At 39.8% G+C, this 19,269-nt stretch overlaps 2 protein-coding genes across 3 annotated transcripts in view; one reads left to right on the forward strand and one right to left on the reverse strand.

Moving 5' to 3' along the window:
• Positions 1-14,272, reverse strand: part of LOC140714577 (ras-related protein Rab-40B) — a 60,909-nt gene extending 46,637 nt beyond the window's left edge. The window contains exon 1 of the mRNA XM_073025889.1: positions 13,757-14,272. Coding sequence (XP_072881990.1) covers positions 13,757-13,970 — 214 coding nt within the window. The 5' untranslated portion in view covers positions 13,971-14,272. The remainder of the gene's footprint in view (positions 1-13,756) is intronic.
• Positions 14,273-14,625: 353 nt separating this feature from the next.
• fn3krp (fructosamine 3 kinase related protein) overlaps positions 14,626-19,269 on the forward strand; it is a 28,750-nt gene continuing 24,106 nt past the window's right edge. The window contains exon 1 of one of the 2 annotated variants that reach the window (XM_073025890.1): positions 14,626-14,792. In XM_073025890.1, coding sequence (XP_072881991.1) covers positions 14,652-14,792 — 141 coding nt within the window. In that variant the 5' untranslated portion in view covers positions 14,626-14,651. The remainder of the gene's footprint in view (positions 14,793-19,269) is intronic. The other variant, XM_073025891.1, reaches the window with a different exon arrangement.

Genomic DNA, 19,269 nt, shown 5'->3' on the forward strand with positions numbered 1-19,269 from the left:
ACTATGAACACACTTGGAGATGCGAGAGTCAACTTGCTCAAAACAAATATGGCCAGGTTCAATGGCAGTCAATGTTATGACGTGACCCTGTTCAACTTGCCTTTCTAAAGCAAAATGGGAAAACTCTGAATCCTTTCAATTATTAATTCTCAATCACCTACAGTGGATGAGTTAATTTCATAGCTTTTCCATTTGACACATCTATCCTGTGATGAACTATTAATCTGCCTAGTTCCATCAGCTTACACCTGGACCATAGGCCTCCATACCACTCCCATCCAAAATTCTCTTAAATGCAACACTTAACCTACATTCACCACTTGCACTGGCGATGTGTTCCACTCTGTCACGACCCTCTGAGTGAAGATCTCTCTCATGTTCCCCTTAAATATTTCAGCTCTAACCCTTAACCCATGACTGCCAGTTCTAGTCTCATCCAGCCTCAGTGGAAAAAAGCCTGCTTACATTTGAACAGCGGCCAATCAGAATCAGGGAGCATGAGAAGACGTAGCTCACTCAGGCTCACCAATTTAGTACAGAAGGCATCAATTTGGCAGTTTGGCATTTGAACAGCAGCCAATCAGTGATTGGGATTGATTGGTGACAACAAAAAAAAATAACATGGGGCAAGTGGAGTGGTCATTGTTTGAGTGGATATGTTAGAGTGGTCATTTGAGGCTCTTTAAGGCTTCAGTGAGAAGAGGCTTGAGTGAGAGAAGGCGAAAAATCTATAGGTAGATTTTTTCCCTCCAGTTTATTTATTGTTTCCTTCTTTATATTTGCAGAGTTAGAAGAGTAGAGATGCTAGGCAGGATAGTTGAATGCTCTTACTGCAGGATGTGGGAAGGCAGGGAGACCTCAGTGTCCCTGTTGACTTCAACTGCAAGAAGTGCATCCAGCTGCACTACACGTTAAGGAATTGGAGCTGGAACTGGTTGAACTCCAGATCATTTGAAGGCCGAGGGGGTGATAGATAGGATATATAGAGAGGTATTTAAATCTAGGGTGCAGGATACAGGAGAATGGAAGGGGAAAGGGCTTAACTAGCCTGTATAGAATACCCTTGAGGCCATCCTCCTCAATAACACTTTGAATGCTGTTGCTGGTGGGGCGGGGGGGGGGGGGGGGGGAGGGGAAGGAAATAGCCTAGCAGAGGTAAGTCACAGAGGTCAGGTCTCTGGCACTGAGGGAAGAGAGGTGGAAGAGGCAAGTTGTGGTGATTGGGGACTTATTAGTTAGGGGAGCAAAAGGGAGGTTCTGTGGATGGGAATGAGATTCTCAGATGGCATGTTACCTCCAAGGTGCCGGCATCCAGGGCATTTTGGATTGAATACTCAGCATTCATAAGTGGAGGGTGAGGAGCCATAATTCGTGGTCCATGTAGGTATCAATAGCATAGGTAGGAAGAGTGACAAAGTTCTGCAAAGTGAGTTCAGGGAGTTGGTGCTAAGTTAAAGGGCTGGAGCTCCAGGGTTGTGATCTCAGGACTGCTGCCTGTGCCAGTTAGTGAGGCCAGAAGTAAGAAGATCATACAGTTTTACATGTGGCTAAGGAGTTGGTGTAGGAGGGAGGGAGTTTTGGATCATTGGGCTCCCTTTCAAGGAAGGTACAACCTACACAGAAGACACCATTTGCACCTGCATGATGGTGGTGGTGGTGGTGGGGGGGGGGGGGGGGGGAAGCAAATGAGCTCAGACAAACACATCAACATGTAGAATTATGATATTGTAGCCATCAGCGACACTTGGTTGTAAGAGGGGCAGGACTGGAAACTTAATAGCCCAAGGTTCTGTTGTTTTAGACTTGATAGAGTAGGAGGGATTAAAAGGGGAGGGGTGCTTTTACTAGTCTGGGAAAATGTCACAAAAGTGCTCAGTCAGGACAGACTGGAGAACTCATCTAGTGAGGCTTTATGGATAGCACCGAAGGAAAAGGTACGACCACGTTAATGGGGCTACATTATAGACTACACAATAGTCTGCAGGATTTAGAGGAATAAATTTGTAGAGAAATCTCAGACTGTTGTAAGAAATACAAGAACGAGTTAGTAACTGATTTTAACTTTCCACACTGACTGGGACTCCCATACTGTAAAATGACTAGATGGGATACAGTTCGTCAAATGTGTTCAGGCAAGTTTCCTTAATCAGTACAGAGGTCCCAATGAGAGAATGTGCGATATCTGATCAACTATTATGGAATGAGACAGGGCAAGTGACAGAAGTTTATGTAGGAGAACACTTTGCATCTGGTTCCAAAATAAATATGGAAAAAAGATAGGTGTGGTCCACAGAAAAAGATTCTAAATTGGAGAAAGGCCAATTTTGATAGTATCAGAAAAGATCTGGCAAGTATGGACTGGGACAGGACGTTTTCTGGCAAAGGTATACATGGTAAGTTGGAGGCCTCCAAATATGACATTTTGAGAGTACAAAGCTTGTGTGTGCCTGTCAGAATAAAAGGCAAGGTTAACAGGTTTAGGGGACCTTGGTTTTCAAGAGAGATTGAGACCACGGTAAAGAAAAAAAAGCTACATAGCAGGTATAGTTAGGTAGGAACAAATAAAGTACTTGAGGAGTATGCAAGAAAACACTTAAGAAAGACATCAGGAAGGCCAAAAGAAGGCATGAGGCTGCCCTGGCAAACAAGGTGAAGGAAAATCCTAAGGGATTCTACAGCATGTTAAAAGTAAAAGGATGGCAGGGGACAAAATTGGTCTTCTGGAAGATCACAATGGTAATGTCTGCATGGAACCAAAAGATACGGAGGAAATCTTAAATGGATTTTTTGCATTTGTAGTTACTTGGGAGATGGACAGTCTATAGAATGAGGCAAAGCAGCAGTGAGGTCATGAACCCTATACAGATTACAGAAGAGGTGGTATTTGCTGTCTTGAGGCACATTAGGCTGGGCAAATCCCCAGGGTCTGACTAAGTGTTCCCTTGGTCCCTGTGGGAGCCATGGTCATAAATTGCAGAGGCCCTAGCACAGATAGTTAAATCATCCTTAGCGATAGGTGAGGTACAAGAGGATTGGAAGATAGCCAATATTGTTCCACTGTTTAAGAAAGGCTCTTCGAATATACCAGGAAATTATAGTCCGGTGAGCCTGATGTCAATAGTGGGAAAGTTATTGGAAGGTTTTCAAAAGGACTGGATATACGAGTGTGTGGATTGACAAGGACTGATTAAAGATAGTCAGCATAGCTTTGTGAGTGGTAGATCATGTCTAGACCAATCTTTCATGGCTTTTTTTTGTGGAGGGTACCAGGAAAGTTGATGAAGACAAGGTAATGGACGTTGTCCACATGGACTTCAGCAAGGCATTTGACAAGGTCCTGCATAGGAGGTTGGTCAAAAATGTTTAGCCAATTGGCATTCAAGATGAGATAGTAAACTGGATTAGATATTGGCTTTGCAGGTAGTAGATGGTTGTGCCTCTGACTGAAGGTCTGCAACTAGTGGAGAGCTGCAGGGATCGGTGCTGGGTCCTTTGTTGTTTGTCATCTATATCAACAACCTGTATGAAAATGTGGTTAAATGGAGGATGACACCAAGATTGGGAGTGCAGTGGATAGCGAGGAAGGCTATCATGGCTGGCAGCAGGATCTGGACCAGCTGGAAAAATTACAGATGGAATTTAAGGCAGACAAGTGTGAGGTGTTACACTTTGGTAGGACCAACCAGGGTAGGTGTTACAGAGTGAACAGTAGGGCACTGAGGAATGTAAAAGAACAAAGGGATCTGGGAATTCAGGTACATAATTAATTGAAAGTGGCATACAGGTAGATAGGACCGTAAAGAAAGCTTTTAGCACATTGGCCTTCATAAATCAAAGTACTGAGTACAGGAGCTGGGACATTTTGGTGAAGTTGTATAAGACTTTGGTTAGGCCCTAGTTGGAATACTGTTGTGCAGTTTTGGTCACCTACCTACAGGAAAGATGCAAATACATTTGAAAGAGAACAGAGAAAATTTGCAAGAGTGTTATCAGGATTGGAGGACCTGAGCTATAACGAAAGATTGAATAGGTCAGGACTTGGTTCCTTGGAAAGTAGAAGACTGAGGGATTTGACAGAGATGCACAGAATTTTAAGGGGAATGGAAAGGGTATATATAAGCAGGCTTTTACCATTGTGGTTGGGTGGGACTACAACCGGAGGTCATGGCTTAAAAATGAAAGGTGAAATGTTTATTGTCAAGTTCCCTTAAACTTCTTCGCCTAGAGGATTCTGAGACTGTGAAATGAGCTGCCAGCACAAGTGGTGCATGTATGTTCAATTTTGATGTTTTAAGAGAAGTTTGGACAGGTACATGGATGAGAGACGTATGGAGAGCTATAATCTGGGTTTAGGAAAATGGGATTAAGTAGTTTAAATGGTTCAGCATGGACTAGATGGGGCAAAGGGCCTGTTTCTGTGCTGTACTCTTCTATGACTCTCTATACCCATCATAATTTTGTATATCTCTATCAATTAGACCATAAGATGTACAGAAGAATTAGGCCATTTGGCCCATCAGGTCTTCTCCACCATTTCATCTTGGCTGATCCATTTCCCTCTCGGCCCCAATCTCCTGCTTTCTCTTGATAACCCTTCATGCCATGATTAATCAAGAATCACTCAACCTCTGTCTAAAATATGCCTAATAACTTGGCCCCTGGCAGCAAATTCCACAGATTCACCAATCTTTGGCTAATGTAATTCGTTACCTCCATTCTAAATGGACATCTCTCTATTCAGAGGCTGTGCCTTCTAGTCTTAGACTCCTCCACCAAAGGAAACATCCTCCCCACATCCACTCTATTCAATAGGTTTCAATTATGTTACCCCACATTTGTCTTAATTCCAGCAAGATGAACTCAAAGCCATCAAATGCTCGTCCTATCATAAGCCTTTCAATCCCAGAACCTCCTTTGAACCCCCTCCAACATCAGCACATCCTTTTTAGATAAGGGGCCCAAAACTGCTCACAATACTCCAAGTTAGGCCTTACCAGTGCCTTATAAAGTCTCAACATTATATTCTTCCTTTTATATTCTAGTCCTCTTGAAATAAATGCTAAAATTGCATTTGCCTTCCTCACCACAGACTCAACACTTAGGGAATCCTGCATGAAGACTCCTAAGTCCCTTTGTACCTCAGATTTTTGAATTTTCTCTCCATTTAAAAAAAAAGTCTACTCTTTTATTTCTTCTGCCAAAGTGCACTTCCCGACACTATTCCATCTGTCACTTCTTTGCTGATTCTCCTAATCTAAGTCCTTCTGTAGCCTCCCTGCTTCCTCAACACTACATGCCCCTCCACCTATCTTCGTATCATCCACAAAACCATCAATTCTGTCATCCAAATCATGGACATATAATGTGAAAAGAAGTAGTCCCAACATAGACCCCTGGGGAACACCAACCAGAAAAGGCTCACTTTATTCACAGTCTTTCTCACCTGCCAATCTGCCATTGCTCTGTCCATAATGGTATCTTTCCTGTAATACATTGGGTTCTTAACTTGTTAAGCAGTCTCATGTGTGGCACCTTGTCAAAGGCCTTCTGAAAATCTAAGTATACAACATCTATGATTCTCTTTTGTCGGTCCCACTTGTTATTTCTTCAAATTTCAACAGATTTGTCAGGCAAGATTTTCTCTTCAGGAAAACAAGCTGACTTTGGCCAGTTTATCATGTGCCTTCAAGTACCCTGAAGCACAGCCTTAACAATCAACTCCAATGACTTCCCAACCATTGAGATCAGACTAACTGGCCTATAATTTCCTTTCTTTTGCCTCTATCCATTCTTGAAGAATGGAGTGATATTTGCAATTTTCCAGTCCTCCAGAACTATGCCAGAATCCATTGCTTCTTGAAAGATCATTAGTTATGCCTCCACTATCTCTACAGCCACCTCTTTCAGATATCTGGGTTGTAGACCATCTGGTACAGGCGCTTACCTAACTTCAGACCTTTCAGTTTCCTAAGCATCTTCTCCCTCATAATGGCAACTTCACTCACTTCTGCCCCCTAACACTCTCAAACTTCTGGCATTCTGGTCATGTCTACCACAGTGAAAAATGATGCAAAATAGTTATTCGATTAGTCCCTCATCTCCCATTACTACCTCTCCAGCATAATTTTGTAGTGGTCCTCTGTTCTCACCTCACTTTTACACTTGATATAGCTGAAGAAACTTTTAATATTATTGGCTAGCTCACCCTTGTATTCCATTTTTTCCTTCTTTATAACTTTTTTAGTTGTCTCCTAATCCTCTACCTTCCCACTAATTTTTACTCTATTTCATTTCCTCTCCTTGGCTTTTATGGGGGCTTTGACTTCACTTGTCAGCCACAGTTGTATTATCCTGCTTGGCTGTCACCCCTGCTTGTGTCCCCATTCAATCAACCTTGGCCAACTCCTCTCTCATGCCTTTGTAATTCCCTTTACTCCATTGTAATACCAATGATACATCTGACTTTAGCTTAGTCTTCTCAAATTGAAGGGTGAAGTCTATCATAATATGATCACTGTCTTCTAAAGGTTCCTTTTCCTTAAGCCCTTTAATGAATTCCCGTTGATTGCACAACGCCCAAACCAGAACCACTGATCCCCAATGGGCTCAACCATGAGCTGCTCTAAAAACCCATCTTGTAGACATTCTAAAAAAAATCCCCCTTCTTGGTATCCAGCACCAATCCGATTTTCCCAACCTACCTACATATTGAATTCTCCGATGACTATGGTAAAATTGCCCATTTGACATGTACTTTCTATCTCACATTGCAATTTGTAGACCACATATTTGCTACTGTTTGAAAGTCTGTATACAACTCCCATCAGCATCTTTTTACTTTGCAGTTTCTTAGCTCTACTCACAATGATACAACATTTTCTGATCCTACGTCACCTCTTTCTAATGATTTGGTTTCATTTTTTAACCAACCCCACCCCACTCCATAGGCCTACCTACCAGTCCTTTCGACACACTCTGTATTCTTGGACATTAAGTCCCAGATATAATCATCTTTCAGCCATGATTCAGTGACGCCCCCAATGCCATACATGCTAATCTGTAACTGTGCTACAAGATAATCAACCTTATTCCGTATACTGTGTGCATTTAAATGCATCACCTTTATCCTGTATTCATCACCTTTTTCAAATTTGTCCCCTTCTTACAATGCAACTCATTCCATTGACTGCAATTCTCTCCTCATTTTCCTATCTTTCAAGGAATGAAATCCTAATCCATTCACCCTTTACCTGTAACTCACTTCATCAGGTTCTGGCAACATCCTTGTATTTTCAGTGCTCTTTCAATTTTATTGATATCTTTCCTGTAGATAAGTGACCAGGACTGCACACAGTACTTCAATTTAGACCTCACCAACATCTTACATAACTTCAACAAAACATCCCAATTCCTGTACTCAATACTTTGACTTATGAAGGCCAGTGTGCCAAAAGCTCTCTTTATGACACTTTATCTACTCATGACACTACTTTCATGGAACTATGGATCTGTATTAACAGATCCCTCTATTCACTGCATTCCTCAGTATCCTCCCAAAGTGCAACAATTCACACTTAACTGCACAAAATTACATCTGCTACTTTTCAGCCCATTTTTTCCAGCTGGTCCACTGCAAGCTTTGATAGCCTTTCTTACTGTTCACTTGCTTTCATCCACAAATTTGCTAAGCCAGCTTAGAAGTAAGTTATACAAGGAACTTGAGAGCACAACCATGCTTTTCAAGGCTACAGTTCAAGGCTGGGATGAATTCAAACTTCAGATTATTTTAGCAGCTGACCAATTCCTGAAAAGACCTTGATGACGATATTGTGTTGGAAATAGTGGCTCAGGAACTATTAATTTCAATTCCTTAGTCCCGATGCATTATTCCAACAGCAAGGCATTTGCGAATGGAGTGTAGTGCAGTTCTGAAATGGATTTTGTTGATGATTAAAATAGGAATTATCAAGATTTAGTTACCCATTACTTTTTCATAAAGGACAGAGATTGCTGTAATGCAACTTTATATGCAAGCACTGCATAACCAGAAGGCAAACTTTGAAAAATGAACAAAGAGGCAGCTCCAACGAGCAGAGTCAGTGTGCAAAACTTTGCATATCATTTTGTGTGGAGTGAAGCTTCCATGTTCCCTTGCAGTCTAAACAGTTCCTCCCACCAATCCTGAGAATGGTGGAGATGATGTCAGAGTTATTTTCAAAACTGGAGCACAGCAACTTGCAAAAACTGGAAACAAATATGTTAGCATCCTTGCTTCAATGATTTATGTTGAAAAATCTGAAGATAGTACTTCAGATTACATTAACAACCTGCTGAATAATGTATTAGACCAACTCCATCAAGGAGATGTGCTCACTTGTCTGCACAATTTCTTTTGATCCCATAGAACTTCAGGCTTAAACAAAAAGTGCTGCATTAGCAAAAAAATTGACAAAAATGTCTTGAAATCATTTCCTTTTGAATAACTTTAATTAAATTATAATCGATGAAAAATAATTATCTGGCTTGAAAACCCTACTTCTTTCCCCTCAGGAATGATCAACTGTTCTAATACCATTGCACAGTGGTGGCACATTGACAACCAGAAGGCTGAGGTCAACCCTATTCTTACGGTGGTGGAACCCTCCCACCAGGCTCATATGCAAGCTTGGCTTGATAACTAACTCTGGTAGCAGCCACATGATTCAGGCCACCTTTCATAAACAATATATGCCTACAGTCTGTATGATTTGGGGTTCAACCAAACAGGAACAATGTGATGTTCTGATTTGAGCAAAGGCCATGTAAACACTGCCCTTACACAATTATTGGTTGGCAAGAAGTAACAGATTGTACAGTGTATAAAATTATAAAGAAAGTATATTTAATAATTTCAGCTTTATCAGTTAACAGGAAGAAAAGGACCCATTACAGTTAAACCAATTCAATGTGCACATAAGCATTGGCACTCATACTGTAGTATTCAGGGGTGTAATTCTTACTTGCTGGACCCACCTCATTCTAAACTCCCCTCAAGGTCTCAGTCTCTTACTCTCATATTGGCCCTTCCTCTTTGGAGCCATTCATCTGTACAAAGCATGCCTTGCAACAGGGACTCTCCTTCCAACAGCATTCTGCAGAATCTTTCCCTCCGTACCGCTCCACAATTCCCGCCAAAAGATAACAAACCGGACTATTGTCCGTCACCATTCTCTCCCAAGCCTGCTCTCTCCAGAACCTTCTCCCATCATCCTGACTGGCTGACACAACTTTCCTAAAAGGCGAGTGAATTTGGTCTTTTCTCCTTGGAGCGGCAGAGGATGAGAGGTGACCCGATAGAGGTGTATAAGATGATGAGAGGCATTGATTGTGTGGATAGTCAGAAGCTTTTTCTCAGGGCTGTAATGGCTAACATGAAAGGGCACAGTTTTAAGGTGCTTGGAAGTAGGTACAGAGGAGATGTCAGGGATAAGTTGTTGTTTTGTTTTTTAAAAATATATATACGCAGAGTGGTGAGTGCATGGAATGGACTGCCAGCGATGGTGGTGGAGGGAGATACAATAGGGTCTTTTAAAAGACGACTGGATAGGTACAGAGAGCTTAGAAAAATAGACTGCTATGTGTAACCCTAGGTAATTTCTAAAGTAAGTACATATTCGGCACAGCATTGTGGGCCGAAGAACCTGTATTGTGCTGTAGGTTTTCTATGTTTCTAACATGGCTCCTTATCTTTAGCCAAAACCAAAACATTCTACCAGCAGGACACACACTGCTTTTGCAGAAAAATGCTGAAGTGAAATACCTATAGCATGGCAGTAGAAATCTTAATCAGGACATTACAGTGGGTAAAGAAGATGTTGAAGCTGGATGTCTTCCAAAAAGTTCTTCCCCAGAAAAGACTGCTTATGAATGCCACATTAACAGTGCTGCAGTCTAGAAATCTGCTAAGGATCCCGAGTGAGAATACTACCCGAGAGCACGTGATGTGTGCAGAGACTTCCCGAGGATGAGACTTTAAACTCTGCGTTACCTCTGGCACTGTCCTGTGACTAGGTAACATTATGCTGACCTTCTTGTGGTAAAAGCATGCTGGCCTATATTAATCTCATCCAATGAATGGCACAATATAGCTGTCTGTTCCATATGGTTACAGCATTGTATGGTGGGGCAAGGCTCTATTTCCACAGAAAAGCAATATTCTTATAATGGAGATTAACCTGCTACTGGCTCATAGGTGATAGAGCTTTGATGGCATTAATCCAAAACTCCTTGGTGACACAAATCTGAAATGTGATGGTACCAAAGTGCTAGTGGCGGATAGCACTGAAATGTTCATCACCGTCATGGCAGAACTGATAATCGCATGATTCTGCATGGCCTCTGATGAAACATAGGGAATAGCTCAACAGATGTATGTTGGAAAACATTCTGACTGGCTGCAGAGTATTGCAAACCCAGCCAAATCCATCACAGGCATGACAGAGGAAGCTGCCTCAAGAAGGCAGCATTCATCATTAAGGACCATCACCACCTGAGCATCTCTTTGGTGGCGATGGACTTCTCATTACTACCGAGGAGTTACAGGAGCCGGAAGACCTATACTCAATGTTTTGGAAACAGGTTCTTCCATCAACTGATTTATGCATGTCCCCCAACACTACAGTTTTATTCCTCCTTTTCATTACTTAGTTTTGAAACTTGTAATCATTTTTATGCTTGCACTGTATTGCTACCTCAAAACGCTACATTTCACAACACAAATCATTGACAATAAATCTGGTTCTGATTCTGATTCCATCCTCCAGGTCATCTTAGTACATGACTGGACAGATAACATGCAAGGTATTTCACGGAGCCTCTCTACTCACTCTTCTGAGAGCTTCCCTCACATATGGATGATTTAATAATTCATCTATTAATTAATACTAGTGACTACACTGCGTGTTTGTAAATTGTAATGCTTTTTGCACAATATTTCTGCACTGACCTCCAACCAATAAAGAAAAACCTTTAAAAATATCCTAATTTTATTTGGAATGGTTATTGCAGCTTTTAAAGAGGTGCAATTTCTTCTATGTTCCACGATATGCTCTTCCTTTGATTTGCTATACAATAGTTTGCTCACTGAGAGCTTATACATACTCTGTATCCTGACTCTACCTCACCAGTTAACAATGTTGCAAATAATATTCTATATTAAGCACACTTTGATATTTCTGAAAACTTTGATTCCATTAAATATTCAGAAACTTTTGCAAGAAAATAGCCAACTTCCAACTGCTTCCAATGTTTCAAACTTGGCATTCATTCCAACATGGAAAATGGTATTTTCCATTTGATTCTGTTATAATGGGCTTTTCCTATCTCAGTGTAAAATCAAATGACTATTTCTCCAAGATTTGAATATCAAAACCAGGTCTCAAATGCATGGCAAGAACCAATGATATTTACAGTTCATCAAAATGCATTGTACTACATGCTTCTGGCACAGTAACACAAATCAATTGTTATAAAATACAAAATATTAGAGTTTCATAATATAGACTGGCTTTTTGTTGACTACCGACATATAATGCTGTAAGTTTCTGAACCACAATGAGTTAATGGACTTTCAGGAATTTCGGGCAATGCAAGCCTTGTAGTATATATTATTTTATCCAGTTTCCCCAAGAGCATTAATAATCAGATTCTGACTTAAGGGTACATAATTAATAAGGCACAGAAAGGAGGCCATTTTGTACATCAAAATTACGCCAGCACCTAGTAGAGAAATCACATTTGTCTCATTTCCCTATTCTTTCCATAAATGGAAACAGGTCTAAGGAGAAAGGTAGTTACAGGGAGAGGGGATTTGTTGAGAAGTGATACGGAGAAATGAATAAAGGAGGGAAAAACAAAGAAAGAGAGGGAAAGATCTACTGTACCGTTTATGTGGTAGGAATGAATTATGGTGATGTTATCAGCATTTACTGTTAAGAATGAATATTGTGGATAGTAATTTGTAACATTTACAAATGTGCACTTAAACATGCAGATCCGAAGAATTACGGTTCAGGTTGTTCTGCTCCTCCATAATATTTGCCTCATTTTACTATGGAGACAAGGGACATCTAGCAACATGATCACCAACCAAGAGAAAAATTCCTCAGAAAAAGCTAGAGCTTATTCATTCGAGAGCTTGCATTTTTACTTCAACTTCATCTCTTAATTATTGCCTAATGGCCTCTTTGACAAAGTAATAAACACAATACCTCATTTTTCAAATTTAAACTATTGTTGGAGACGAAGTTCCACAAAAAGTAACTTATTTTTACTATCTATATTCTCTTTATCATCTACTTTGCCCCTTCTTGCAAGAATATAAATAAAGTTACAAGGACTGTCAATCTTTTCCTGCAGGCTAGCAGAGGGAAGGAGAGCCCTATACTTCCTTTGGTAGAGATGCATCCCACATTGCTATATACCATATCCAAAAGGAAGCAAGTCAACAAAATACCTTTGAATTACAGTCACTGCTATAATGTAGGGAAATGGAGGTGCATAACAAGGTTTCACAAATTCTGATGCAATCCATTAACAGATAATAAGTGTGTGATCTGAACTGTTAGTTAAAGAAACAAAATTGATGTTTTTGGATTATGCACAACAATAAGGCGATTGTCACAATTCATGCCTAATGTCTCATCCCAAAGTACCAGCCCAAGAGAAATGCATTCTTTCAATATCAGCCAAAATCACGAGTACAAATCTCTCAAAGGAAAATGTTGCCAATGCTGGAACTCTGAATTATAAGAAACTACAGGAAAGTCAGAGGAGACAGCATTTGTTGGGAGACAAGTAAAGTTATTTCAAGTGGATAACATTTCTGATCTTCACACAGCAAGGTCATTAACCTGAAACAAAAGCAATCCAAATTACTGAGCATTTTCTAATTTCAACTCAAATCCCTTTTTGTTCTGGAGCTTATTTTCTGATTCAGTGGCAGGAGTGCCATTGATGCTTGATAAACATCAAAATGCCAAAGCAATAAAACTCAAAATTTACTAACATATATTGCATTGAAAGATATCCTCCAAAATAAAGCTGTTTTAGAAAAAAAACTGTACAATAATTCTGTAAATCAACTGATACTAATTGTAGACACAATACTATTAGATACTTAATGCCATATTCCAAATGATTCCCCGTTAAAAAAACCAGTTCCTTAAGAAGCACTTTAGTTTTACAATACCATTCTAAAGTTGTTAATGTAGATTGATTTCTAAAACACAGGTCTAAATACAATACCTTCACAAAAAGATGAAATATCTTTACATTGTACGCAATAATCAACGAGACTAATGTAGATGTTTTAGATTAAAATAATAGAATTTCAAAGCATCAAGAATGTATAGCATTCTTGAGTTTTCCTTACAACAATGACATTATGTCCCGCAATTACCTTTCCTATAAAATTTAAATGGCGTAAAGAACAAGCTTTCTTTTCGGTGTAATCTCTTACAATAATGTGGTCGTAATTTTTTTAAAAACTTAAGCTACTAAGACACTTGAGTGATCTTCCACCCTAATCTTTTACAACTAGAATATGTGATCTTTGGGTTGAAGACAATGTAAATAAAAACAGGGCGTTCTCACAATCATAAAGATATTACGTTTTTCGTACACAAGTAAAAAGGAGCCTGCAACGCAAAACAGCAAACATCATGTTTACTTGCATTCTTATTTGATGTTTGCTTTTTGGTGGGTTGTATCTACTCACCCATGTTGTAACCATACGGTGACTCACTGGCTCCATCCTGCAGGCTGGCAAGGATCTCCCCCTTCCCAACATCACTGTCACCCACCAGCAGGAATTTCAGGAGAAAGTCGTAAGCCTTCACCGGGCTACCCTTGTTGCTCATCCTCTCACAAACAACACTCCATACTGGAGCGGACTGACGACAGTTTATTTCGTTAAACAAGTAAAAATTCATTAAACAAGTTTCAACTCGCCCTACACCGCCACCATTCACTTTCCAGAGAAAATTCCTCGGGTGGCTCGCGCTGCAACCATTCGCCGTCCAAAAACACAGGAAAACCTGTCGTCTCCTCTCATGCCACACAAATTTACTCCTTACTAACTATTTTAGGCTGCCAAAGGTACCGTACTCTTCAATGCTTCCGACAGCTCCCACTTTAAACCCCTTAGAAGTAGGATGAATACACTCCATCGCTCCTGTACACACACGACTCTCACCCCACTGCCATCCACTGTGCCATGGTGCTTCCATTATTGGTTATCATAAAACATAGGCGGGTCAGAGGCCCCTATTGCGTTACACTATTGGACGTCTCGGCTATCAATCATAGATAACACCCGCCCCTCTCCGTTGTTTACATATCGTATCGCCAGGGGTCTTGGCAACCACTGGGCGCGATGCATTAAGGGAATTGTAGTTCCTATTTGGCAATGTCCCGCTTTTCACAAGTCAGCGAACATGTTTAAATTGTTCCTATTGTGAACTAAAATACCCCCAAATAACTGCAGCTTTAAGTTCTGTATATTTAATTCCTCACTGATAGGCATATCATTTTAATAAGTATTAAAATCAGGCGGTCAATTGACCACTTCCTGTTGAAGCTCCGCGAAGGGGATTGGTAGTCGCGTGTTGAAGATGGAGAGTGTGTTGAAGAGGGAGCTGAACACAGCTCGTCTGAAGGGATTCGGATATTCAGGGGGTGGGTGTATTAGCCAAGGGCAGAGTTATGAAACGGATTCAGGAAGAGTGTTTGTCAAAGTCAATCACAAAAGCCAGGTTAATGAATTTCCTTTATGGTTTGTATCAATGTTGACATGGCCTATGTGTTTGAGGGAGATGGGGAGGGCCTATACTGTTCTCTTGGCATTACAGACGCTGGCAGAAAAATTGAACTCTAAGGAAGGATGGGATCTAGTTTGGCGTTACAGTCCACACAAAAAAAAAGACGCAGGCGAACGAGTTCACTAAAATAAGGGGGGAGGTAAACTTGAATGTAATGGAAGTACAGCTTCAAACGAGTGAAACGGATTTACTGTATATTAAGTCTTTTATCCAGGAATGATGTATGAATGGGTTAAACTTCCAAATAGGAATAGATCAAATTCTGAAAGAGCATTAGTGAATATCACTTTTGAGGCTTGCTTAGACTTTTGATGAATAGATAAATAATATTAATGACATTTCTGAATAGTTATAATTCTGGGAAATTTTCTCACCACATTTCCTATCTCTGGTGATGTTATAGTTAAGTAGGAAGGTGAGTGTTTTGACAGTTTTACCATAGCTAACAAAAGAACTGATCCAAGAAAATGGAAAAGACCAACTATTGTCAGTATGGTTTGTTTAATATTTGGATACTTGCTGAAGGGCCTAGACAGCTATATAATTTTCAAGACTCCAAGTTAACCCTTGAAGATCCAAGCAATATTAGATTGCAAAAAGCACTTTAATCCATAGTACTTTTCATTGGTGCAAAAGGTTTTATTCACTACAGTATGTTTAAAATTTAATGTTAAGACAAATATGGTGCCTATTGAAATTGTTAATGACATTTTTAATGATAGTAAAAATAGTCTTGTGAATTGTTAGGGTTTTGAGCCAAAGGCAGGAAGCTAAATTATAATACTGCTACACCACATTAAATAATTTCTCCTTCAGAAGAAGGGTATACCAATCCCATTGAAAACATCATTGATAAACTTGTTTCACTTTTTTTTCTGTGCAGCCAGGAATAACCTTGATAAAAAATTATTTGATTGGTTTTTATTTGGTCTGGACTCTGAGAGCACATGAAATCCAACTAGCATATTGGATACAAAATTGTCCTGGTGAAAGGAGGTAGAAGACAGCTGTGGAGAGTTGTCTTCCATATTGAGAGGACTTTGACCAGTAGTGTGCCATTGGGATTGTTGTTTCTTATCTGTGTTTAGAAACAATAAATAATATTAATTGCTCCAGCAGTTCTCCATTCTGCTCACTCTGACTTCGACTCTGTCTTGGAAATGCGTCAACCTCACTCTGACCATTTCTACTCGACGATGCCTCAGCCACACTCCAACTTTGCATCGTACCCACACGCCTTGACCTTGAGTCATTCTTTGCTCTCCTCTTCATTGTTTGCAGTGATAGTTTACCACAGTTTAGCTGCTAACAGAAATAATATTGTGCTAAACACTTATTTTCTTACGATTCCTTTAGAGAAGAAACATAACTTATTTTCTTTGGGCCATGACCTCTAATTACACATTTAATGTGAATCAATTGTCATTTCAGCTTTCTTGAAAATATATTTTAACTGAAGTCTTCTAATCAAAAAGTCTTCTTACTTGACTATAGTTTCTATCATTTGTTATTAAGCTAATGTAGCCCTTACCACCATCTGATCTTTCAACATCACCTGCTTTGAATTCATCTTCACAATATTTTAAAATTCGAAGTACATTCATTATCAAAGTATGTATACTATATGCAATCTTGTGATTCATCTCCCTACAGGCAGGCACAAAACATACAAATCCATTAAAAAGGCCATCTGATGTGCAAAAAAAAATTATGCAAACAATAAAAGTGAGCAAGTTACATTCAGAACTAAAGCTCATGAAAGTGACTTCACAGCCACGAAGCCAGTCATCACTGCAGCCGGTCCAGGAGCCCATTAACTGCAGGCCACAGCCTCAGTTCAGTGCAGAGATGAGTAAAACTTGCAGGGCAGCGAGCTGAACACTGGCCCATCCATCACCTGCAGCTCCAACACCCTAACCTTTTAAATTTGACCAGTGAAATATCGGCTTTTTCCTTTCTCTTGGACCCGGGCCCTGATGCTTTGATATACTCTAGGGCCCGGACCCAATGCCTTATACCTGACCTTTTCAATCTGGCTCAGCTCATTCCTCACTCTCAGGTCTGGGTCCCACTGCATTGAGTCTGCCTCAACTCCCCTGGGATCTGTTGTTTTTGATTGGCTCCAAGTCTGTTTTATCAATGGCCAGACATTGGCTTACCGGTTTCTCGGACTTGGGTCTAGGCCTCGCCAGCTCAGTTTGGCCAGTACACACCATGCCACAACCATCCTGCACCTTCATGATTTCAGTTCACACAACAAAAATGTCAGGTTGTCCAGGCAGTTCAGAAGTTCAACTCTGAAAGGGAAATTACAGGCTATTGATTGCAGTGATAACTGTCTAGAAACAGTGTGATTAATAGTGTACTTAGTAGTTTTGTTTGCTGCCAGTAAGGCGTTGCTGTGTTAATAAGGTTGTTAATGTGTTTAGTCGATTAAGCCAAAATGCCAAAGTTGATGGTGTAGAGGTGAAGAGGGTTACAAAGTTTACAAGGGATCTAGACCAACTTGGGAAAGGAGCCAGTGAATAGCAAATGGAATTTAACTTGGACAAGTGTGAAGTGTTGCACTTTGGTAAGTTAAACCAGGGCAGGACTTGAACAGTAAATGTTAGGGCCCTAGAAAATGATGTAGATCATTCTTTTCATACAGGTACAAGGAATATGATTTTATTTGCTTAAGTACTGTACCTCTTTGATATATCATTCTTATTTTTGTTCTGGAACTAGTGTCCATTGTTCTGTTACAGTTTCGGGAATAGGTTTAGTAAGGAAAAATATTTGCATCACCGTAAAGTTAACAGCTTATACAAGACGTGTCTGCATGTCACACACACATTTTAGGTTGAAGATGCTTTGTTAGAACTGGCGAAGAGAAAACAAATTGGTTTGATATTGCAGAGGTGGTGAGGGAAGGAGTGGTTGGACAAAGGGAATATCTTTGATCGAGTGAAGTCAGTGTTGCAAAGAGGATAAGATAGAGGTCATTTGTGTGATGGATTAATGAGGATAGTCATTGAGAAAATGAACAAAATGTATGATTTTTTTAAAGTTTCCAATAACTGCAGTTTTAAAAATTTTAAACATGATTTACTTTGAGGCTATAATTTGTTCTTTCTATTCCTTTCATTTTGATATTTTTCAGTTACTGTCAGACCAGGAGAGTTGCTTAATGGTTCATTGATGAGCTGACCCCAGAACTACCTTTGACCTGTAGGTCAAGGAAGGAAAAAAAATCATCATTGTTCTTACTCTTGATTGCCACACTGCCTGGATTTAAACAGGTCTCAAAAGAACTTCTTTACAAACTTACCCTGCACATAATGCCTGCTTGCTTCTAAGGTGGACATTTATAAGGTGCAAAAATTAAATTTCATGAACTGATGTTTGTATGCCCATATTAAACCAAAGCATTTCTGTGAGCTATCTAACCCTAACCACCTATGAGTGATATAGAGGCTGCACTCATTAAATATGTGTGACTGGTGCACATAACTACCATTATAACTTTGTGTAACTGATTTGTGAATCCATAGCTATTTAACAACTTACTTGCCCATCAAGAAAGATTTTTAAATTCTAATTCCATTTAATTTATTTTCTACTTTTGTTGTTTTGGAGTTAAGAAAAATGGATCTCATCAGCAGCTTGAACTGTTATATTTGTAAGTCATTGTTTTTGTTGCCCAATTTAAATTTTCAGTTAAAAGAAATTTTAAGTTAAAAGAGACTAGAAAATAATGACAAAAATTGAATAAGTAATTATAAAACTGCACCTGCATTATCTATTTGTATTTCTTCTATAAGAGTTGCTAGGATGCTTGTCTCTACCTTGTTTCTTTATTCATGTCAGTGGGATGAGCTTAAAAGTCAACAGGAATCAAAATCAGGTTTAATATCTGGATCATGTTGTGAAATCTGTTTTATAGAAGTGGTACAATGCAGACATTTAAAAAATTATAAATTGCAATGAGAAATATAAATAAGTGGTGCAAAAAAGAGAACAAAAAATTGTGAGGCAGTTTTCATAGGTTGGTTCATTTTCCATTCAGAAATCTGATGGTGGGGGGGGGGAAGATTCTGCTCCTAAAACATTGAATATATGTCTTCAGGCTCCTATACCTCCTATCTGATGGTGTCAATGAGAAGAGGGCACGTCCAGGGAGATGGGGGTCCGCCTTTTTGAGGCATAGTCTTTTGAAAACATCCGCAATGCTGGGGAGCCTAATGCCCGTGATGGAGTTGGCCGAGTTTACAACCTTCTGCAGCTTTTTCTGATCCTGTGCAGTGGCCCCTCCATATCAGTTAGATGGTACATTTTTAGCAATTTGTGAGAGTTCTTGGTGACATACCAAGTCTCCTCAAACTCCAAATGAAGTATAGCTGCTGTTGTGCCTTCTTTGTTTGTGGCAGGA

Source organism: Hemitrygon akajei, chromosome 22 (genome assembly GCF_048418815.1).
Source record: "Hemitrygon akajei chromosome 22, sHemAka1.3, whole genome shotgun sequence".
Taxonomy (NCBI): domain Eukaryota; kingdom Metazoa; phylum Chordata; class Chondrichthyes; order Myliobatiformes; family Dasyatidae; genus Hemitrygon; species Hemitrygon akajei.